Source organism: Acomys minous (assembly GCF_964271855.1).
Source record: "Acomys minous genome assembly, chromosome: 4".
NCBI lineage: Eukaryota > Metazoa > Chordata > Mammalia > Rodentia > Muridae > Acomys > Acomys minous.
In genome coordinates, this window is record NC_140486.1 from 120,097,923 (window position 1) to 120,122,157 (window position 24,235).

Genomic DNA, 24,235 nt, shown 5'->3' on the forward strand with positions numbered 1-24,235 from the left:
CCAGCATGTGGTGTCACTTGAATTTTTGACATTAGCAATTCAGAGGGGTGTAAGATGGAATCTCAGAGTTGGTATGATTTGCATTTCCCTGATGACTAAGGAGGTTGAGCACTTCTTTAAGTGTTTCTCAGCCATTTCTTTCAACTAGTTGCTTGTATATTTCTGAGTTTCTTCCATTGCCTCTTTATAGGCATTCAGAACTTGAATAGTTTTATTGATTTCCTTCGTCTAATTGTTTGTATCTTCCTGAATTTTTTCTAGTGCCTCTCTATAGACCTCTTTTATGTCTTCCACCTATTTGGCTGTTTCTTCCTACATTTGATTATGAATTTTATATGTTTCATCCATTGTCGTCCTCATTACTAAGAATTTGAGGTCATTTTCTTGTATTTCCATTGTGTTTGAGTTCTCTGGGTTGTTTTCTTTGGGATAGTTGGTATCTGGAGACATCATACTGTTTTGGGATTTTTAGCATATGATTTTAGGCTATCATTTAGTCATCTTGCCATCTCTGGTTTCTTTGAACGTAGCTTCCAGAGTTGGGTGGAGGGAGTCTGATGATAGATTCGCCCATTCTGATGATTTCTGTAGGCCAGAATATCTGATGCTTCACTGGTCAGGATGGCAGGAGGCCAGCCTTGTAGTTTGGGTGTCTCACAGTCAGTGATCCCTACCTCCCCTGTACTGTGGGTCCTGTAATCATCCTGAGTCTCAGAATGTGCACTGGGTCAGGCTAAAGTGTCCATAGCCTTCTGTATCCCCTTGTGGCACCTGAGCTCTCCAGGGACTGAAGCAGGTCATGTAGAGGGGGTCTGATGGCCACTCTACTCCCTATCCCCCCAAGATTTACTTAATCCCGGAGCTCTGATGCTCCACTGGTCTGTAGTTCCCGGTAGTGTTTTGGGACCCAGACCACTTGCAGAGTCCACATTGGTGTCATGGGGCCCAAATCTCTCTCTCTCTCCCTCCCTCCATCCTTCCCCCCTCTCTCTCTTTCTCTCTCTCTCTCTCTCTCTCTCTCTCTCTCTCTCTCTCTCTCTCTCTCTCTCTCTCTCTCTCTCTCTCTCTCTCACACACACACACACACACACTGAGTTTAGTTCACATCTCTGGACACAAGCAGGTCTTGGGACTTAATCCACACAAATAGTCCAGTTAGTAGTGAGTCCAACAAGGGTCTTGGACACAAACCTCAAACTGAGATCGCCAAGCCCAGCCAGATTCTCAGGGCTGGGACTGCACACCAAGCTCAGCTAGAATCCCTGGACCCAAAATGCCCCCCAAGTTCAGCCAGGGTCTCTGGGCCCAAACTGTACTCCAATTTCAGCTAGGAGCTCTGGGCCCAAATCGCGTGTCGACACCAGGCAGAGTCTCAGGTCTGGGACTGCGCATCTAGCTCAGCTACAGGCTCAGGGCCCAAAGCATGCACAGAGTTCAGCTAGGGTCAGGGGGACCAATCTTGCACTGAGTCCCCTCTCCCACAGCAATTCCCACCAGTCACCACACCAATCACCTCTGCCAGAGGGTTCCCAGCTGCAACCCTCAGCTGCCTCCACTGCCACTCTGGTCCATGAACCTTCTCTGCCCTTTCTAAAGGACTCATATGAAGTTGAAAATTGCTCTTTGAAGGTTTGTAAAGAATCGTGTTTGAATATTGATTAGAATTGCACTGAATTTGTAAATTGCTTTTGGTAAGAGGGCCACTTTTACTATGTTAACCCTAACAATCCATGAACATGGAAGGGCCTTTTAAGCTTCTGATATCTCCAATTTCTTTCCTCAGAGAGTTGAAGTTCTTGTCATATAGACCTTTCATCTGCTTGGTTAGAGTTACGTCACGATATTTTATATTCTCTGTAGCTATTGTGGAGGGCATAGTTTCCCTAGTTTCTATCTCAATCAGTCTGTCATTTGTATAAAGGAGAGCTAATAATTTTTTTAGTTAATTTTCTATCCAGCCACCTTGCTGAGGGTGTTTACTGGCTATAGAAGGTCTCTGTTAGAATTTTTGGGTCACTTATATATACTATTATATCATCTGCAAACAACAATACTTTGACTTCTTCTTTTCTAATTTGTATCTCTTGGTCACCTTTAGATCTGTCATTGTTCTAGCTAAGACTTGAAGTCCTATATTGAATAGATATGGAGAGAAGGGATAGCATTGTCTTGTCCATGATATTGGTGGAAGTCCTTTAAGTTTCTTTCCATTTAACTTAATGTTTGCTATCAGCTTCTTATATATTGTCATTATTATATTTCGGTATGGGCTTTGTAACCTTGATCTCTCCAAGACTTTTATCATGAAGGGGTGTTGGATTTTTTAGCATCTAATGAGATCATGACATGACTTAACTTTTACCTTTCACTTTGCTTTTATGGAGAATTACATTGATGGATTTTCCTATGTTGAAACACCCCTGCATCCCTGGGATGAAGCCTACTTCATGGTAGATGATGGTTTTGAAGTGTTCTTGGATTTGGTTTGCAAGTATTTTATTATTTTTGCATCAATGTTGATGAAGGATATTGGTCTTAGATGTTCTTTCTTGAATCTTTGAGTGGTTTAGGTATCACAGTGACTGTAACTTCATAGAATGAATTAAGAAATGTTCCTCAGCTTCTATTTTGTGGAATAATTGGAAAACTATTGGTATAAGTTCTCCTTTGAGCATCTGGTAGAACTACAAGAAACCCTCTAGCCTTGTGCCTTTTTCTTCTTTTTTTTCTTTTTTCCCCTTTTTAAAAAATTTTAGGTTGGGAGAATTTTGATGACTGTTTCTGTTTCCTTAGGTGTTATAGAGATATTTTGGGGACATTTAGATTGTTAACTGGATTTCCCCAGTGTCTGTTGTTATGTCTCCCTTTTCATTTATGATTTTGTTAACATGGATACTGCCTTTATTTATTTTAATTATATTGGCTAGGGTTTTTTTCTATCTTGATGATTTCCTCAAGGAACCAGCTATTAGTGGTGTTTTTTATTTGTATTATCCTCTTTGTTGTAAGTTATTGATTTCAACCTTGAGTTTGATTAGTTCCTGCCTTCTTCTACTCTTTGGTGTGTTTACTTCTTTTTGTTCTATAGTTTGTAGATGTGCTGTTAAGTGGCTAGAACACGATCTCTCCAATTTCTTTGTGAAATCACTTAGTGCTATGAACTTTCCTCTTAGCACTGCTTTCATTATGTCCCATCAGTTTGGGTATGTTGTACCCTCATTTTCATTGACGTATAAAAGTCTTTAATTTTTTTCTTTATTTCTTCCCAGACCCAAACTTCTTTAGGTAAATTGAATAGATAATGGTAGTCCTTCAAATATATATTTCTAACATAGGAGACGTAAAGTACTTTAAATAAGTTTTAAGTATTGTACCATACCAAATAACAGTTGATAGGTTAAATAATATAAAGGAAAGAATGATTCTTCAATGAATAAATCTGTCAACAGTACAGTAGATAAGTAATGCCTACCTAAATCCAAGAAGTTACTACTCAGAATAAATAGAGAATTCTTAGGAAATCTACCCACGCCATAAGGAACTCTACTAGAATAACACACACACACACACACACACACACACACACACACACACACACACACTGAACACCTAAGTTATATGAAAACCACACAGGATTGTGTATATTTGCATGTATGTAAAAGTTCATGTATGTTCATGTTCACAGGCAAATATATAAACAGACATGGAGGCCTGATGATTTCAGGTGTCAACCCTCAGGGACTGTCCACCTTTATTGTCTTTTTGAGACATGCTAGCCTGGAACTTGCTGGGTAGGTTACACTTGCTTGTCAATAGGGTTCAGTGACCATCTCCCACCTCATCTCCCAGCACTGATATTGCGAGAGTATGCCACGGTGTCTGGAATGATTTATATGAGTTCTGGGGACTCAGTTCAGGTCCTTGAGCAAAGCAAGCATTTCAGAAACTGAGGAATCTCTCCATTGCCCAAACAGCACATTTACATTTGAAACCATAGAAAGACAAAAGAAATCCTATCTTGTGTGTGTCTCTATGACAAAATATAGAAGCCTACAAATGTTATCAAAAGTTATCAACTGTTTCTAATTATGTAATCTATGCTAGTCTATGTTACTGTTGCATAAAAAATCTTAGTAGTATAGCACAAAACTGTTTTAAGTATCAGTGCAAAACTTAGATGAGGCTTCTCTTCCTGAGTTGTATATGGGGTTGATTAAAGTGCTCATAGTATTAAAGCTGGAATAATTTTTGAGTCTTCTTTGCTGTAATTTTAGATTTATTATTAATGGATAAGTTTTAGAGTACACAATTGTAGCCGTCCTGACAGCTGTACCATATACAATGGCTTACTGATAAAACTGTACACTTCTGCAAGGGTCTGCCAATCCTGAAATATTGTTCTGATGAAGCATATAGTATGAGCTTCTTCATTAGGAAATTGGACTCTCTGATATTGAGGCATTGTTATAAAAAGATACAATCTGAAGAAAATTGTGTAACAAAAAATGAAATAAGTTATTTATAAATCCCATATACACAAACCCCTCCCAAGGATACACAATTCTAAAGGAACTCTGAAACAGGAAATCAAGAGCACATGAATATGGATATTTATTGCAAGCAGGTTTGTGACACTGGAAAATTGAAAGGACATAAATATTTATAACTTTAGGAAAAATAAATACAGTAAAATACAAAATAACATAGCCTTGACCAGCTGAGGTAGGTAAATGCAAAATATAAGTGCATATTTTACTGCTCTTAGAAATACCTTCAACAAGCTAAGGGTTGCATAGATAAAAGTTATATTTGCTATAGAGAGAATCTAAATTATAAATTTATTATGGAAAAATTCTTAGGAAACTAGATAATTTTGTTTTCATAATTACATAAATCATTTTATAGCATAAGAAGAAAATTCTGAATGTGAGGAGATTAAATAATTGGGATATGCTCTGTTCTGTTTCAGTGGATGTTGAGGAACCCATTGCTGATGAGCCAGGCATTCTGCAAAGTTACAGAGACTGTAGGTTTTAAGGAATCTTCCTTCTTTCTGCCCATATATTTAGAAAATCAGTTTATGTTAACATCTTCACATGCCTCTATAGTTTCAGGTAGATATTTCTTCTTACTGTGCTGATTTCAAATTTTTTCAATGTCCATATTTAAGTTACATACATACACACAAGCGTCATGTGTGTGTGTGTGTGTGTGCATGTAATATGTCATATAACCAAAAGACAGAAGATGCAGTGTACTTGAATGCCACTTGCTAGAACTATGAAAACATGAACACTCCAATATGACATCAATGGTTCTAACACAGAAAACTTCACAGTGCTAGTCTGACAGCTATCTTTTTGCTTCTCCATCTACATACCTGTGCATTTTCTTTCACCTCCACTTTATCAGACAACTCCCTTTAAAACCACAAAGATATCATGTCTTTAACTGCTGCTTCTATACCTTTCTGCTTGTTAGTCTGTTCTCATCTTTTTCTAAAATATTCCCATTTCCTAATGATTCTTCTGTTGTTTTTTCCAGGAAGCTGTATTTTTCAGATTTAAATTGATTTGAACATAATAAATTGTGATTATTCTGTGGTGTGCTTTTTTTCTTAATTGCCAAAGACATTCACACTTGTAAATGTTGTTCTGTGTTTTGACACTAAATAGCAATTGTTATTTTATACATTTTCAATCTTAAAATTGTATTGAGATGTTAGTTTTCTAAGATGCATTGTAAGTGGAAGAACTAAAGGGCTCCAGATTAATTAAAAAGTGATTAACATAATAGTTCGTTTAAGGGTTTAAAGAGTCAAGCAGGTACATTATAGCACTTAATGTAACCAGTTGAAGAAGAATTAAAAGAGTATTTAATCTTGAACTAAATACCAGGCCAAAATAATAAGAAAGAATGAGTATAAAATATGTGAGAAAAACAGAACAAAATTTCCCAAAACATATGTTAACACGTGCAGAAGCCTTGATTATAAGTGCATTATTGAATAGATTTTTCTCTTCCAAGATTAGGTTTCTCCATATGTTTATATGTTCATTGTTTCATGTACCCTTATGCATCAGCCCAAATATAATAGGTACATTAAAAATTGCATACTCTACCTTGACTTCTGCAGCTGAAATTTGGTATCAGCTGCAGTGACTAAAACTTGTATAATATATCCCCAAATCAGACTATCAGTCTGCAGAGTTTTCAGGCTTCTATGCCAAAGCTTTGATTTTGTCGATTGTCCAATAGTAAGTTAGTATTTTATTTTGGTCTTTGGCTGTAGTTTTCTGAGGAAGAATCCAAGAAGAGACTTTCTCTGTTCTTCATAATATTAGGTTCATAAAACTACAAATCACAAAGATCTAATGGTCAAGGAAGTCATCTGAGTTGGCTGAATCTCAGTAGATTCTTAAGAGAAGACTAGTAATACCATAAAGTAGTTTTTTACTTTCCCACACAAAGCAGCTAACATCTGCCAACAGCTCCAGAGCTAGGGTTTGGATTTCTAGCCTAAGTCATATTTTCTGGCTAGAATAGGTCTCACTTGGGCTTACAGAGATTTTTTTTTATATTACTGCAACTACTGTGCATTCATATGTGCCTCTGCCTTGATCTATTCATAAGACACTGTTTCTTGTGGTTACACAGTGTCTTTGCATTCTTATACTCTTTCTGTCTTCCCTTCCACACTGATCCCTGAGCTTTGGGAAGAGGGCTGCAGTGTAGATGTTCTATTCAGAGCTGACTGTTCTTTTGTTTTTTTCTCTGGATCTTGGCCATTGTGGGCCTCTGTTAGTCACCAGCTACTGTAGATAGAAAACTCTTCAATGACTACTGTGAGATACATTACTCTATGGTATAATAATAAATCATTAGTTCTGGACTTAGTGTATCCATCTAGCTGAACAATAGTATTAGGCTCTTCCTGTATACCACTGCATTTCCTTCCTTGAGGATAATGGACTAATTCTCTGAAACTGTAAGCCAGCCTCAAAGAGGCTGTTTTCTTTTAAAAGAGTTGTGGTCATGGTGTCTCCTCACAGCACTAGAAACCAAAAGTAATACACACTCCCACTGTTCATCTATTGTATGTTGCTCCTTTTTATACTTTTAATGGATATTTCCATCTGAGTATACATGGACAACTCAAGTTTTATATGGTGGTTTCATGAGACATTGAATTTTTCTGCCAATGTGATTTGGAATAAGTAGTTTCTTGCATAAGGTTTTTATTTATTTTCAAATGTACTCTCTAATGCAATCAATGTCTTTATTAGTATTTTTCTGATTACAGTTTACCAACAGAGACCCATGTAAGCTTCTGAGTAAATCAGCATTTCTGCAAGTCTTGAAAGGGAACAAACTCTGGTACTGCAAACAGATGTGTAGGCATCATAAGTTGTGGCGTGCATACTCAATGGGGACTACAACTGGAGTGATGGCACTGTTAGGAATCATGGACCTCTAAAGACATTGTTGATAGTAACTCTGCTATTTGAAAATGATTCTTATGTTGGCTGTTGCATTTGTGTTGAAATGTCTATGGCATGACTGAACATATAATTATTGTAAAGATTAGCAATAGATATTGTAGCTTTTACTGTGTGACACTTCATCACCTTTGTTATCAGTCAAATACAGTCTGTTCTGCTGCTTTTTGGGCAATTGTAGAATATTAATGTAGATGTGGTCTCCAGCACTGTTGTATTTTCCTCTCTATTGCTACGGTATGGATAATTTCCCTGAACCTAACTGGAGACACACTTCCCCAGCTGTACTGGTGAATAGGTGTGATTGTAGGCCTGCCTCATTTCATTAAGCAGAAGTCGCCACTAGGTTTGAGCAAAACCGTGTTGTGACTGTACCTAATTATATATTATAGTTGCCAATTATACACCAGGCCCTAATGTTGATCCCAGTTCCTGTGAGATGGAGTCGAGAGAGGAAAAGAAGAAAAGTAACATTTTCTTAAAAGATTTTATTTATTATTTATACAATATTCTGCCCACATGTGTGCCTGCCCACGACAAGAAGGCACCGGATCTCATTACAGATGGTTGTAAGCCATCATGTGGTTGCTGGTAATTGAACTCAGGACCTTTGGAAGATAAGACGGTGCTCTTAACCGCTGAACTGTCTCTCCAGCCCTGAAAAATAATATTTTTTTTTAAAAAAATAAATAATAGATAAATGAAAGGAAATTGACTGGCTCGAGCTGTTACTCAACATAGAAACACTTGGCCAGCATACATAATAAATTCTCAGAATTCAAAAAATAAAAAAATAAATTAACAAGATAAAATAAGAAAAAGAAAAACATGAAAAAAAAAGAGGAAAACTCAATTGAATCTAAGATAAAAGAAAAATAACAAAAAGCAAAAATACAATATTAAAATGTAGGTGGAGGAAAAAGTAAGTTAAAACATTTTCCTTATTGGATCTGTGGATTTTCTAGAGTTTACATTCACAATGAATGGGGTGAGCATAGTAGAATGTGTTTCCAAATTCTTCAAATTCTTCTCAGTTGTCAACAAATAAAGTGGATGTTAACAGCACTAGGATGTGCACTCTTGGGATTTTTTAAAATTACAGTGTTATGCACATGGATATTGATATATTGCAGTGAACCTGTCTTACTCCATGAGCATAAGAGGACTGTTAGCTACTTTAGGTATCTTCAGTTAGGATGTTTTAGTCTATACAATGTATATATGTAGACAGTTTTGGAGATACAGTAAGCTCTTCATGCTGAACACTAAAGTTGGGCACACTGGGGACCACGCTGAATGGATATACATTAGCTCTGAAGGGTTTTAGTTTTTGCTACCTGAGCACAAGAAACATCTAAGACATGGCACATGCCTGGAATATCTCTCACAGTATGTGTGAGCATACACCTGTCCATATGGTGTGTCAGAGACATGCACCAAGGCATCACTGTCTCACTGCCTGAGGATGCTGTTCATTTAGCTGATGCACTAAGGAGTCCATGAGACATCTGAGACTCTGCTGTGCAGTCTGAGACTATGCCAGGATATCCATTGTCAGAGTGCCTGAGTCCCTGACAACAGAACCTTCCTCTATGCAGCTCTATAACTGAGTTTACACTGAGCTTCCTCCTAATTTCTTTTCTGATGCTTGCTTGCGTTTGAACTCCAGGTCGGGTACTCATTTAGGCTTCTTGTCTGATGAATGCAACCTTCAGTGCCACGTCTTGGCTTCCACTGTTACTTTACTGCCTAGGAAGTCCACTTCCCTATTGAAGTTTGTATTCCAGGAGAGTACCGAGTATTTTCTCACCTTGCCTTCTTACTCATCCTAGTCCATAGAATGTGCCAGGTTCTATTTTCTGTGCAGACAACTTCCAGTTTCACCCACTCTTCCCTCCATGACAGGTTCCAAGTCTAGTTTTTGTTTCCACTCCATGGAAGAGAAAACTATTGTTGAGTGTTCCTATAACACCACCTTGGACCTGAACTTTAATTTTTATCAATTATGCATTTCATTATCCAGCTTTGTTTGTTCTTCTTTTTCAAACATCACCTTTGTTGCTTCTTTTCTTTCACTTTTTCTATTTCTATGGAACATTCATTTGTATGTATTTCTTATGGCATGATTAATCTTGTGTTGTCATTGGCATTTTGTTGTCTATCCATTTCATTTACACATGGGGGTCTACATTTGGAGCTGACTGAATTGTACTACTGTATAATTTAACTGTGTTATATTGTTCTCTATTTTGGTACTAATCATCTTTTACTTTTTTCCAGCTCATATGATTCTTGCTATTTTCTCTTTCTATATATTTATGCTTATGTAGAAAAAAGCAATACATTATAATGTGTACTCTAGAGTCTCCCATTGTTGCAAAATTGTTCATATTGTCCATATATAAAGGATCACAGTGAGTTGGTTCATCCAATCTTGTTCATAGAATGTTTTGATAAGCTCTGTTACTCCAATTAAATTTGTTGAAATAGGCCATACATTCAAATGCCTAACTAATAATATCTCCCAATAGGAAAACTCATAATTTCTATATGGCATGGACTATAATAGATACTGAGTATATAGGAGAAAACATCACAATCACTACCAGAATCCAATGTCTCCATCCCAATGCTCAAGATGGTATATATCATAAAGTCCAGATTTACTCAAATACCACATCTTCTAGGATTTCCTATTTATTTGCTTGTTTAAAAATCTGTATGTGAGTATAAGGAATGACATCTCTGTGTAATTTTTCTGTACTTTCAACTGATTAAAATTACATTGTTTTTTTTTCTTTTTCTCAGCATATCTTATCTTTGCTGGACTTGTTACTTCTCGTTATGTGGGAGGTGTGATTATTGACAAACTGGAAATGTCATGGAAGAACAAAGTGAAATTTATAATAGTAGCAAATATTTTATCAAGTGTGCTTTTTCTGTTAATCTTTTTTGTATCATGTGAATCAGTGAAATCTGCTGGAATCAATACTGCTTATGATGGGTAAATATGTTTGTATATTTTTAATCATAACTGAAGAGATATTTTCCAGACCAATAATCCAGTAACTATATATATTTATTTAACCTTTGTAATTATTAAACATGCAAATGAAGTTTCAAGTATGATTGTACCTTTCACATTAAAGGTACATATCTCATAGAGATATATTTATTTATCATGTGTTCATAAGTGATTTATAATCAAAACTAGAACTTTGTGTTAGGGTCTGTGGCAAGTATGAGTTGTACTAAAATACGTATGACGTGATTTCAACTTCAGTTCTTGAAATGATCTTTCTGCACTCTTTTTTAAGTGAATTACTTTTATTAGCAATAAAATAATGCATTTTGTTATGTTACAGTATATACATTTTTTGTATTTTCTTTATGTTTCTGTCCCCTATTACTTTCCCCTCAGCCTTGTCCCTCACTTATGTTTCCACTGGTCTCTATTTCCTTCATTTTTGTACTCCTGTGTTTCATGCCACGTATATGTATATATGATACATGTAATATATTATATAATGTATAGGTGTTACATATATTAGATACATATTAATGTGTGAGTATTGTTTACATAATGTGTATAATCTAGGTTTACATATAAGAGAAAACATGTAATATTTGTCTCTCTCTTCATCATCCTCCATTGTATTCTTGCTAATCATGGGAGGAAGGTACATTTTAGCTCACGGTATTAGAAAGCATAGTCTATCCTGAGAGGAAGGCATGGCATCTGGGGCAGTGATCCAAGGCAGTAGAGGCTTGTGGTGTGGCTTGTTCATCTCTTGGCTGATCAGGAAACAGAGCAAGGACAAAAGCCTATCATGGGTGTGTGGCAGCATTCTTAATGACATAAAGGAAGAGACTTAAAGTATCTCTGAGCATGCACATGGAAATTTTTAATTATATGTAGAATCTCAAAGAGCTTGGCACAGGTTAGTGTTAAATATTAGACAATAAATGCAACTGAAAACAAAAGGATGAACCAAGTGAAATGATAGAAGGGAATAATAGCACTTTTAACTACAATGGGATGGCTGATAGCAAACCAGTGAAAGAGAATGAGCTTAGTCCCAGTTGGACTTAATATGCTGACAGGTTGTTGAGGTGAAGGGTCAATGGTTTGATACCTACATCTATTTCCTTATGGGATATAGGACAATTCAATTTGTTTAACAGATCTGGATTATAGTTTGGTAAGTGAAATCTATCAAGAAAATTGTCTGTTTCATTAAGATTTTCAAATTTTATGGTGTATAGTCCTTTGAAAGAAGACCTACTGATTCTTTGGATTTCTTCAGTTTCTGTTGTTATGGCTCCCTTTTCACTTCTGACTTTGTTGATTTGGATAGTGTTTCTCTACCTTTTAGTTAGTTCAGATTAGGGTTTGTCTTGTTGATTTCCTCAAGGAACCAGCTTTTGCCTTTGTTGATTCTTTGAATTGTTCTTTGTTTCTAATTTACTGAGTTGAGCCATGTGTTTGGGTATTTCCAGCCATCTACTCCTCTTTGGTATATCTGCTTCCTTTTTCCCTAGGCCTTTTAGGTGTGCCCTTGAGTTGTTTATATGAAATATCTCCAATTTCTTTAGGAAGGCACTTAGTACTATAAACTTTCTTCTTAGAATTGTTTTCATTATGTTCTTTAAGTTTGGATATGTTATGCCTTCATTTTCTCTGAATTTTAAGAAGTCTTTAAGTCTTTTATTTTCTGAACCAGTTGACAATGAACAGGGAGTTGTTCATTTTCCAGGAGTGTGTAGAATTTTTGTTATTTCGTTTGTCGTTAAGGTTCAGCTTTAGTCTACAGTGGTCTGATGAGATGCAAAAGTATTTCAATCTCCTTGTATCTATTGAGGATTGCTTTGTGACCAATTATAAGGTCAATTTTGGAGAAGGTTCCATGTGGTCCTGAGAAGAAAGTATATGCTTTTCTGACTGAGTAAAAGCTTCTGTAGATGTCTATTGAGATAATTTGATCCATGACATCTATTAATGTCATTATTTCTCTGTCCAGTTTCTGTTTTCTTGACCTGTCCTTTGGTAAGAATGGGCTGTTGAAGTTTCCCACTATTAATGTGTGGGGATCGATGTGGGCTTTAAACTTTATTACTATTTCTTTTACAACTGTGGGTGCCCTTGTGTGTGGGGCACAGATGTTCATATATGAGATGTCATCTTGGTCGAATTTTCCTTTGATGAGTATGAAGTGTCCTTCCTTATCACTTTTGATTACTTTGGTTGCAAGTCTATTTTATTAGGGATTTGGACACTCCAGCTTGCTGGTTCACTCCCTTTCCTTGGAAAATCTTTTTTCCATCCCATTATTCTGAGGTCATTTCGATCTTTGTCGCTGAGGAGTCTTTCTTGTATGCAGCAAAATTATTGGTCCTGTTTATATAGCCATTTTGTTAGCCTATCTTTCTACTGGAGAGCTGAGTCCACTGATATTAATGACCAATGACTGTTATTTTATTTTGATATTGGTTGTGGTAGTGTGTTTGTGTGCTTGTCTCCTTTGGTATTGCTGTAGTGAAGTTATTTGTAGCCTGTGATTTTGGGGTGTAATTAAGCTCCTCAGGTGGGAGTTTCCCTTCTAGTATTGTCTGTAGGGCTTAGTTTTTATGAAGATTTGTTTAATTTGTTTTTTTTTTAAGATCTTGTATTATCCATCTGTGGTGAATGAAAGGCTGGGTGTAGCAATCTGGATTCATATGTGGTCTCTGAAAGTTTGCCCAGGCCCTTCTGAGAAGACAGGTGTGATTCTGATAGGGTTACCATTATACATTATATATTATACATTACCTGGGTTTTTTTATCCTGCACCTTTTAATATTTTTTCTTGTTCTATAAATTTAGTGTGTTGATTATCATGTGACAGGAGGATTTTTCCTTCTGAGCTAATCTATTTTTTGTTCTGTAAGCCTCTTGTATGTTTATAATCAATCTTTTTCTTTAGGTTGGGGAAATTTTCTTCTATGATTTTGGTGAAAACATTTTCTGATCCTTGGAACTGAGAATCTTCATTCTTCTATAAGTATTATTCCTAAGTTTCATCTTTTTAAGTTGTCCTTGCTATCTTGGAAGTTTTGTATCAGGTATTTTTAGTTTTAACATTTTCATTGATGATGGATTGTGTAAGTATATCTACTGTGAGTGTATCTTCAACACTTGAGACTCTTTCCTCCATCTCTTGTATTCTTCTCCTTGCTTACCTCTGCAGTTCCTGTTTTCTTCCCTAATTTCTATATCTCCAGAATTTCTTCAATTTGTGCTTTATTTATTGTTTCTGTTTCTATCCTCAGATCTTGAACCATTTATTGATTTCCTTTACCTGTTTGTATTTTCCTGCATCTGTTTTTAATTTTTATTATCATTTACTCACATTTCATCCTGATTGTAATACCCTTGCACTTCCCTTCCTGTTTTCATGCTCCCTCCCATTTCTACCTTATTCCTCTGCCCTAGACCACTGACAGGTTAACTCCTCTTCCCCACAATCTAACCACAGCCTATCAGGTCTCCTCTAGCTAGCCTACATCTCTCAGCGTCCTCCACTAAGAGTTGTTGATCAAATCAAGGGAACCTGAGTTCCTGTGGGTGGCAGGAACCCATCCCAACACATCGTTTTTCCCTCTGTTCTCCATGTGGAAAATGAGCTGTCCATTAGCTACATCTGAACAGGAGGTCTAGGTTCTCTGCTTGCAATGTCCTTGGTTGATGAATCACTTTGTACAGGACCACCTGGGTCAGGATCCACCAGGCTTGATAGTCTCCTTGTGGAGCTCCTTAAATATCCCATCATCCCTCCATTCCCTAACTCTTGCATATAATTCACAGCATTTAACTCAGAGTATCACTGTGAGTCTCGGTATCTGTCCCAATCTCCCATTAGTTGAAGTCTCCTAGGTGACACATATGTTGGGCTAATATCTACTGAAAAATGAGTATATACCATGTGTGTCTTTTGGGTCTGGGTTACCTTTCTCAGGATGATCACTTCTAGTTCTACCCAGTTGTCTTCTTATGGAGACTTTTGATATGGAGTTTTTCCTGGTATGAGAGGGAAAACAAACTAACAAAAATCTAAGCTCATGTTGCAGGTGGTAGATATCCACCTCTCATTCCTTGGAACTCAAGGGTTGCTGTTCTTCACTAGTGGTTTCTGCACAGCAAGTGCTGACCGGAGGCAGACAGCAGAGGGAGAGCTCTGAGTTCAGGTCAGATCTTACAGAACGTGAGCCCAGAACTATTCTGTCTACCATGCCAAGATGTGTTCTGACAGAAAGCATTCCTCTTCCTCTTCCTCCTCTTCCTCCTTCTCCTCCTCCTCTTCCTGCTTGTCTCCTTCCCCTGCCCACTCTCCTCTCTTCTCACCCTCCTCCCCACATACTTTCTCTCCTCTCCATTTCAAAAAGTAACTGACCAGGATTTTATCACACTTGTATCTGTTTTCTTCATACTTGCTATAGTTCTGATTATTTTTTCCTGATCTTAATAAACATTTCAATGATTGTACACAATTATTTGTTGCAAAATCTGAGAAGATCCCATGTTACTACTGCTCTTTTAAGGGTCAAGAGTCATTTTCTGTGAGAACCTAGATTACTCTGAAATCCTAATATGTACTTAAAGAAAAATTCCCTTGAATTTTCTCAGAGAGTCATGTACCCCTAGTTTTGGAACCAGTTGAAGGGGTCCTTGGAGGTGTCACAGCAGGTAGTAAAATTAACTGCTAAGAAGTGAGAATGAAAACTTGCATCAAACTTTAGGGAGTGTGATGCCAAGCAGCTTAATGTCAGCATATTTAAACACAGTACAACTTGGAGGAATATTTCCTGGTGTAATACAATTTCCACTGCACAGAGCAGCTTAATTATTTTGAGGCTCAACTCATGTTCCAAGAAGATAGGTTATAGAGACAGGCTGCCAGTAATAGATTAAGGACCCAAGGCAGAATCTGGGGTGGTTATGGTCATATGTACAGTGTAGAGACTGTATAGGCAACTAGCCACTTCTGCTCCTGGTGTGGGAGCTCTGGGATGCCAGTGATGTACAGGTGATGTAAGGACCATTTAGATTACCTTGGGGGCATGTCTGTGAGCACTTAATATGGCCTACCCAACAATTAATATAGACCACCAGTATGGTCATCACTTCCATACCACAGATTTCTGAATCGAACTCTTGGCTCTGTGCCAAATCCTTTGAGAGAAAAATCTGTGTATGTAATGTGTCTGGTTTCCCTGGTGACTTGGGATCACAAGAACATTTGTGTTCTTAACAATAAGCCATGTTGGAAAACTAACAGGCTTCTGAAAAACAAAAAAAATAAAAATAAAAATAAAAAATAAAAGCAAAAAGAAAAAAAAGATAGCTAGAGAGGTGGCTCAGTGTTTAAAAGCTCTTCTCCTTCCAGAGAGCCTAGGTTTGATTGGGGTGCTCATAACTGAACAAAGCTCTAGTCCACAGCAATCCAGTGACTTCCTTTCATTTCCATGGATGTTATACTCATGTAGAATACATACATACATTCCATCAAATTTTACATACACATAAAATAATTCTACTTACATTAAAAACATACAGTCCTGGCATAGAGGCACATGTCTTTAGTTCTAGCATTCAAGGAGGCTGGAAGATTTCTGAGTTTGAGGCCAGCCTGCTCTACAAAGACATCTTAAGCCAGCCTACCCTACACAAAGAAACCCTGTCTCTAAAAAACAGAAAAAGAAAAAGGAAAAACTTACACACAATTTAATATTCTACTTTTATTACCCAAGAATCATGAAAACATGTGTATAAAGCAAAAAAGATAAAGGCCATTTGTTTAGTACTGTGTGATTATTTTTTATAAAATGTCATAGATTATCAATAAGGAGAGGATCTACAAAGAGGTAAAAGAAGTCTTTGAAGTGGGGGTGTGACATCCTACCATAAAAGGTTATTATTAAAACATGACTCATGCAAATTTTATTATAGCATAAAATTGATCCAATTGGTATATTTTTAAGGGTTTTTAGTTTACATGTTTGAGTATTGACATGCATGTATGTTTATGTACCACATGCATGCCTGGTACCCATAGATACAATAGGGCATGATATTCTCTGCAATTGGAGTTAAAGATGGCTGTGAGCTGCTATGGAGATGTTAGAAATGAAACTTTGTTCCTCTAGAAGAACAGGTAGTGCTCTTAAGCTATCTCGCCAGGATTATCAATGGTGCATTCTTAAGAGTGCATTTTGTTATGGTTTTTATACCTTGGTAAATCTGTGAAAAAGAAATTATTTCAATAACTATATTTATGGATCATATGGATACCTTGATGCATAATGCATTAACAATTTACATGGAGGCTGGAGCAATGACTTAGAGGTTAAGAGCACTGACTGCTCTTCCAGAGGTCCTGAGTTCAATTCTCCGCAACCACATGGTGGCTCACATCCCTCTATAATGTGATCTGACGCTCTCTTCTGGCCTGTGGATGTATGTGCAGGCAGAGCACCATATAGACAATAATAAATAAATAGATCTTTAAAGAACAATTTAAGTCAGTATTATAATTGTGTTTAATATCAAATTCACAGCACAGGTAAGATTGGAAACCTCACAGCTCCATGCAATGTAAAATGTGAGTGCTTGAATTCCATCCATATTGCTGTATGTGGAAGAGATGAGACTGAGTATTTCTCTCCATGCTTTGCAGGCTGCAAAGCTATGAAATTCTTAAGTAATGAAAAGGTAAAGTTTATTATGCTTCTCTCTCTCCAGTGACATGCTCAATATATAGATAGTGATAAGACTTTACTCCTAGCTTTCTAAGATTTTGCTGTCATATTTTTCTCAGATTTAATTTTAGCAGCATGGAAAGAAATTACTTTATGTTTCTCAAATTCCCTTTCAATATCAATCTCTGAACTTTGAACACAATCTTTCACAAACTTTAAGGTTTCCTGGTACTATGCTGTGAGGTATCTTTCCTTCAAATGTGCCTTCTACTGGATTCAAAATGGCCACACTGTATTTTTCAGATATTTCTCTATTTCTGCTGAACCTTATCTCAGATATGAATGACTTTTTAAAATGAGAAGTTGAATCCAGTCATTCTACCACTGAGCTACATGCTCATTCTTCATTTGTGTGTGTGTGTGTGTGTGTGTGTGTGTGTGTGTGTGCACCAAATCTTACCATATGTATGAGGCTCTCACAGAACATAGCTGATATTCTAGAAAATTGAGCAACAGAGAACTTATATTAATGGGAAAATAATGACTTAGCTGAATTGAATATGCTAAAAACTCTAATTACACATCTCATGGTACCAACATGAAAATTCTTATTTCCTCATCTGTAGCCACAATTCACTTTTTCTTACTCCTAGTACTGTCATTGAGAGCAAGTTCCTACTCTACTACTTGTCTAAATTTGTTGGGTTCTCTTTTTTATTATGTGTGCACACATGTTTTGATATATTGTATAGTTATGCAGAGAGGAAGGAAACCCAAGAATGAATAAGAGTATTTGATACTTGAAAATGGAAAAGGTATTCAATTTCAAAATGTGAAAATGGAGTAGTGATTATAGGAAAATCTCTGATGTCCACCTTCATTTTTGAGGCAGTCTTTCCAGACTTAGAGCTCTACCAGGTAGACTAGAGTACCTAGCCCCAGCGCCCCAAGCATCCACACATGTCTGCTTTTTCAGCCATGGGCTTAAAAACATATCACCATGCCAAGAGGTTTACGTGGGTGCAGGTTATCAAACCCAGGTCCCTTTCATGGTGCCTCACTTATTAAATTACCTCCTCAGACCCTGGGTACACATTTCATAGTTGCACATGCATCTTCAGTTTCTACCTTTTAATTGGAACAATGTTGTGAATCGAAGTACTAAAAATCTTGTTTCTTTTCCTCTGTCTCCTGGTTTTTGTGAAGGAAATAGGGCAGTAAATAAGATATAATCTGAGACATTATTTCAACATGGTAACAGGATTTATGATTTTGTATCATGAGATGTTTACCAAACATTAGTATAAAAAGATTTAAGTCATTTATAAATCGTTCTTCTAAAATGTTATATGGTAAAATAGTATTTAGGTCTTTAAAATATGAGAGACATCTAACTGCAATACAAAACTGTTATTTGTTCTTGTTGTTAGACACTTCCATGTCTAACTTATTAAATTAAATTTTATCAGAAGTGTGAATCTTGGTCAGCCATATAATGTACTTACCATATTTATCTTTCTGATCTTGGTTACCTCACTTAAGATTCTTTTTTGTTTGTTTTTTTTGTTTTGTTTTTAGTTCCAGACATTTCACAGGAAATTTAATGATGTCACTTTTAAACAACTGAGTAATATTCATTGTGTAAATGTACCACATATTCTTTCTTCTACTGAGGGACATCTAGGCTTGTTGCCATTTTTGGCTATTAAGCTACAATAAACATAGTTGAAAAAGATTTGTTGTGGTAGGATGGGACACCCTTTGATTATATGCAAAAGAGGGGTATACGAGGGTCTTGAGGTAGGCTTATTCCCAATTTTCTGAGCAACTGCCCTAAGGATTCCCATGGTGACTCCACAAGGTTGCACTCCCACTAGCAAAGCAGAAGTGTTCCACTTATTCTCCATCCTTGCCATCATGGGCCATCACTTATGTTATTTTTTTTTCATTTCTTTTCTTATTAATTCAGATTACATCTCAATTTTTATCCCTTTGCTTGTCTCCTCTCATTCTTCTCTCCCTCTTTCACCCTATTCCCCTCCCCTAGGTCTGTGACAGAAGGAGGCCTCCTCCCCACTATATATATGGTCAAAGCCTATCAAGTCTCATCTCAGTACCCTTCCTACTCTTTCTCTCAGTGCCACCAGGCCTCTCCATCAAGGGGAAGTGGTCAAATATGGGGCACCAGAGTTCATGTCAGAGTCAGTCCCCACTGTCCACACAACTGTGCAGAACGTCCTGTCCATTGGCTAGATCAGAGTAGGGGTTCGATCTTTACTACTTGTATTGTCCTTGGTTAATGCAGTAGCTTGAGCAGACAGCCCTGGGCCCTGATCCATCCATCACGATGTTCTTCTTGTGGGTTTCTAAGACCCTCTGGATCCTTCTACTTCCCTATTATCCTGTACTTCTTTCACCTAGAGACCCAATAGAAGATCCCTGCATATATCCCAATCTCCTGGTAATTGAAGACTTTCAGGGGACAACCCTGTTGGGCTAGTGTCCAGTTATAAGTGAGTACATACCATGTCCATTTCCCTGAGTCTGGGTTAACTCCCTCAATATCATCATTTCTAGTTCCATCCGTTTGCCCACAAATTTCAGGATTTTCTTGTTTTTAATAGCTGAGTAGTAGTCTGTAGTGTAAATGTACCACAGTTTATTTATCCATTCTTTGGCTGCGGGACATTCCTGGCACAAAACATTCAAGAAATCAAGGCACTTATGTTATTTATATTAGCCATTATGAGAGCTGTAAGATGGAATTTCAGAATTGTTTTGATTTGTGTTTCATTGATGGTTTAGGGATGCTGAACTTTTAAGTGTTTCTCAGCCATTTGATATTCCTCTACTGAAAATACTTTGTTCATATCTGTACATATTTAATTGGATTGTTTTTGTTTTGTGTTCATATATTCTGAATATTAGACCACTGTTGGATGTGGAACTCTCTTAAAGGAATGTTGACAGAAAGAGAAATATTTCTATCCAGGGAAGAGTACATCAATTAGTTATCTAATACCAAATGGTCAAATCCAACATTGTACATATAAGTAATACTATAAAGACTAAGCATGTATACACACATACATACATTAATAGATACACACAAACATGTGTGTAACTGTAGATATATACATAAAACACATGTTTAACTATGTGTATATATATATGTATATATACACACACATATACCAAAAGAGGCTAAAAATTTAAAGGGAGGCACACAGGGAAGGCTAAAAAGGAGGAAAAAAAGAAAGTGGCATGATTATATATTAATATCAGTATAAAATTATTCAAACAAAATCCTAGGCAGTCTCCATGTGTATATTAATTAAATTTTTAATTTTATAATAATAAGGTTATTTTCACCTTGCTGTTTATGAAGTGCTGTTTTTTATTTTCTAGGCATACTACAATTGTTCTTGCATTAAAGAAGGACTGACAACTTCAGATGCAGAAGGTCATTTTATTGATGCTATTCTTGGAAAATGTAATAGCAACTGTCACTCATTACCTTTGTTTCTTGCTTTTTTCTTTTCTTCAGTATTTTTTGCTAATATAAGTAGTGTACCTGCCACCGTGAGTTCCCTCCAGTAAGTTTGTAATTATCATGATTACTATGTACTTAAAGCATAAGAATGATACATCTGGAAATAGTTCAGATTATTAGATCACATGATTTCCTTGTCTTGTAGTAGTAAATATATACAGGAAATATTTATTTTGTTAAATTTTATGTATATGTATAATTTTCTTTTTACTTGTTTTCTGCATAACGTGTAGATGTTACATTTAGTCACTGTCTAATTTAAAAGTATATACAGTTTTGAAATTACATATATATATATATATTACTCTATAAATATATAAAGAACATATATATGCCTCAGTAATAAAAGAAATCTAATAGAAACCTTAGGTAATATTTACCTTCTAAAATTTGCATGATGAATCCAACAGGAAAAATTTAAATTGTAGCGTGGATGTGGGTGTAGTTTGATTCATTGATAGGGATATTTAATTCTAATTCTATGTTAGCAACAGGGCTATGAGAAAGCATAAGTGTTATCCACAAAGGAACACAGAACTTTTAAAGTTACAATTTGTATTCTAAATTGACCCATAATTTGTCATTCATGCGTGCTTCCAATGTATATGAAGCCTAATACTCAGTTTTATTCCAGGAACAGATTAAAAGGCATTCCATCAAGTGGTTAACAAATACATCTGTGGCCTAACTATCCTGTAAAGGCTGACCAACAAAATGGAAAAACAATAGTTTAATTATGAGGTGTTCTAAATTAGTTGTGGAGTGAAAGTAGAGACAAAAAATGTGTGGAGAATCTTGCATGTATATAGATCTGATGAAAAGCATCAGGAAGGAAACGAAGAAGTTGACTGGAGGGAAGGGAAAGTAGGGGTGAGTTTTTAAGAAAGCATTATTACATAATGAAATTCTCTACAAAGTTAACAAAGATTGATGAGATATTTCCTTTTTTGTTTTATCTCACTGTAGTTAAAGTGTTTTGGTTTGGTTTGGTTAGGTTTGGTTTGGTTTCATTTGGTTTTGGTGGATGAGATTGCCTTGGACAACCTAAACTGGCCTAAAGCATGTGATCCTTCTGCCTCTGCCTCTGCAGTGCTAGAGTTCTAGTCAGATGGGCATCCTGATCCAGTGGTTTGAAGACAGTATGGAAAGTGAAGTTAAAAGAGGAACGTGGGATAAAAGAAGGAAGGAGCATAATAGTTACATTAAGAGATAATATGGTATAGCATATTTGAGAAATATTTGTCTGTGTTAAATGGCGAGAGGTGTAACGTTAATGGAATATGGAGCAATCTAGTATCCTATTCCATTTGGTCAACTACAATAACAATTCTAATAACTACAATAAAAACATTTAAGGAACATAAATCCAAAAGGACCCATAATTGAGTGGTTGAAATGCAGCAGTGAGTAAAAACACTTGCTACCAAGTCAAAGGATCTCACTTCAATTCCTTAGAACTCACGTGGTAGATGGGAAAAAACTCTTAAAAGGTTTCCTCAGACTTCTACATCATCCCTACACCCTCTTTTCTCTCATTCTCTTTCCATCCCTCACAAACACATGTGAACTAATTATTTGTAAATAATGAATATTATTTCATTATAAGTTGATGTAAAATATTCAAATGTGCTCAGGAAAGGGAGATACTTATGTCATTCTTGAAATTGATTTTTGAGCCTTCTCATTTTTATAAATTACTTGAATGAATAAAACAGAATGTGTCTCCACATATACCTTTTTAAAAATATTTTTTCTTAATTTATTCATATTACATCTCAATTGTTATCCCATCCCTTGTATCCTCCCATTCCTCCCCCCCCCCATTTTCTACTTACTCTCCTCCCCTACAACTGTGACTGCGGGGGACCTCCTCTCCCTGTATATGCTCATAGGGTATCAAGTCTCTTCTTGGAGTCTGCTATCCTTCCTCTGAGTGCCGCCAGGCCTCCCCATCCAGGAGACGTGGTCAAATATCGGACACCAGAGTTCATGTGAAAGTCAGACCCCACTCTCCACTCAACTGTGGAGAATTCCCTGTTCATTGGCTAGATCTGGGTAAGGGTTTGAAGTTTACTGCAGATATTATCCTTGGCTGGTGCCATAGTTTGAGCAGGACGCGTATGCCCAGATCTGCCCATCATAAAGTTATTCTTTTTTTTTTTTTACTTTTTTTCTCCTTTATTAATTTATTCTTGTTACATCTCAATGGTTATCCCATCCCTTGTATCCTCTCATTCTTCCCTCCCTCCCATTTTCCCCTTATTCCCCTCCCCTATGACTGTTCCTGAGGGGAATTACCTCCCCCTGTATATGTTCATAGGGTATCACGTCTCTTCTTGGTAATCTGCTGTCCTTCCTCTGAGTGCCACCAGGTCTCCCCCTCCAGGGGACATGGTCAAAGGTGAGGCACCAGAGTATGTGAGAAAGAACTATCCCACTCTCCACTCTACTGTGGAGAGTGTTTTGTCCATTGTCTAGATCTGGGTAGGGGTTTAAGGTTTACCGCCTGTATTGTCCTTGGCTAGTGCCTTAGTTTGAGCTGGACCCCTGTGCCCAAATCTGCCTATCATAATGTTCTACTTGTAGGCTTCTAGGACCCTCTGGATCCTTCTACTTTGCCATTCTCCCATGATTCTCTCATCTAGAGTCCCACTAGAATGTCCTCCCCTCTGTCTCAGTTTCCTGGTAAGTGAAGGCTTTCGTGGGACATGTCCCTTTGGCTAATATGCAGATATAAGTGAGTATATACCATTTGAGTCTTTCTGCTTCTGGGTTAACTCACTCATTATGATCATTTCTAGCTCAAAAATTATGAGTAAACAAAACATGAATTTAAAATTACAGATATAAAAATTGAAGCCATATCAGATGCAGCTAATAAGTACACAATGAAGTTTATAAGGAAAAACACATGTGGCATGACTTTGCTGATCTCAACATTCTCGGTATAGAATCCCGAATGTACTGAGTTTGAAGCCAGACTGTTATTCTGTGATATATTCAAAGGAAGGAAAAGAAGAATGGAAGAAAATCTCAGAATTTACAAATGTCAGTATTTTCTGCACAGAATATGATTTTGCTCAGAATATGAGGACATCACCTTGATATGAACATTTTGGGATCAGGTTGAATGTAAGAAAATCACAGTCTCTTTGGAACTGATGAGACAGAAGACAAGGAAAATGCCCAGGATGTCCCTAATGTAACTAATTTCAGAATGAGATAGAAAATTAAATCTTCAGTAAATGAATGCATAATCATTGAAAGCATGGCATGTCATGAAATAAGGAGTTTTGCAGATAGCAGGAGAATTTTAATTAATTCATTCACATTACATCATAATAGTTATCCCATCCCTTGTATCCTCTCATTCCTCCCTCCCTCCTGCTTTCCCCCTATTCACCCCTCCCCATATGACTGTGACTGAGGGGGACCTCCTTCCCCTGTG

At 36.7% G+C, this 24,235-nt stretch overlaps 1 protein-coding gene across 1 annotated transcript in view; it reads left to right on the top strand.

Moving 5' to 3' along the window:
• LOC311595772 (solute carrier organic anion transporter family member 6C1-like) overlaps positions 1–24,235 on the top strand; it is a gene marked incomplete at its 5' end in the record, with an annotated part of 70,794 nt that overhangs the window by 23,488 nt on the left and 23,071 nt on the right. The window contains 4 exons of the mRNA XM_084778742.1: positions 4,970–5,114; positions 10,308–10,503; positions 17,094–17,247; positions 20,643–20,830. Coding sequence (XP_084634868.1) covers positions 4,970–5,114; positions 10,308–10,503; positions 17,094–17,247; positions 20,643–20,830 — 683 coding nt within the window. The remainder of the gene's footprint in view (positions 1–4,969; positions 5,115–10,307; positions 10,504–17,093; positions 17,248–20,642; positions 20,831–24,235) is intronic.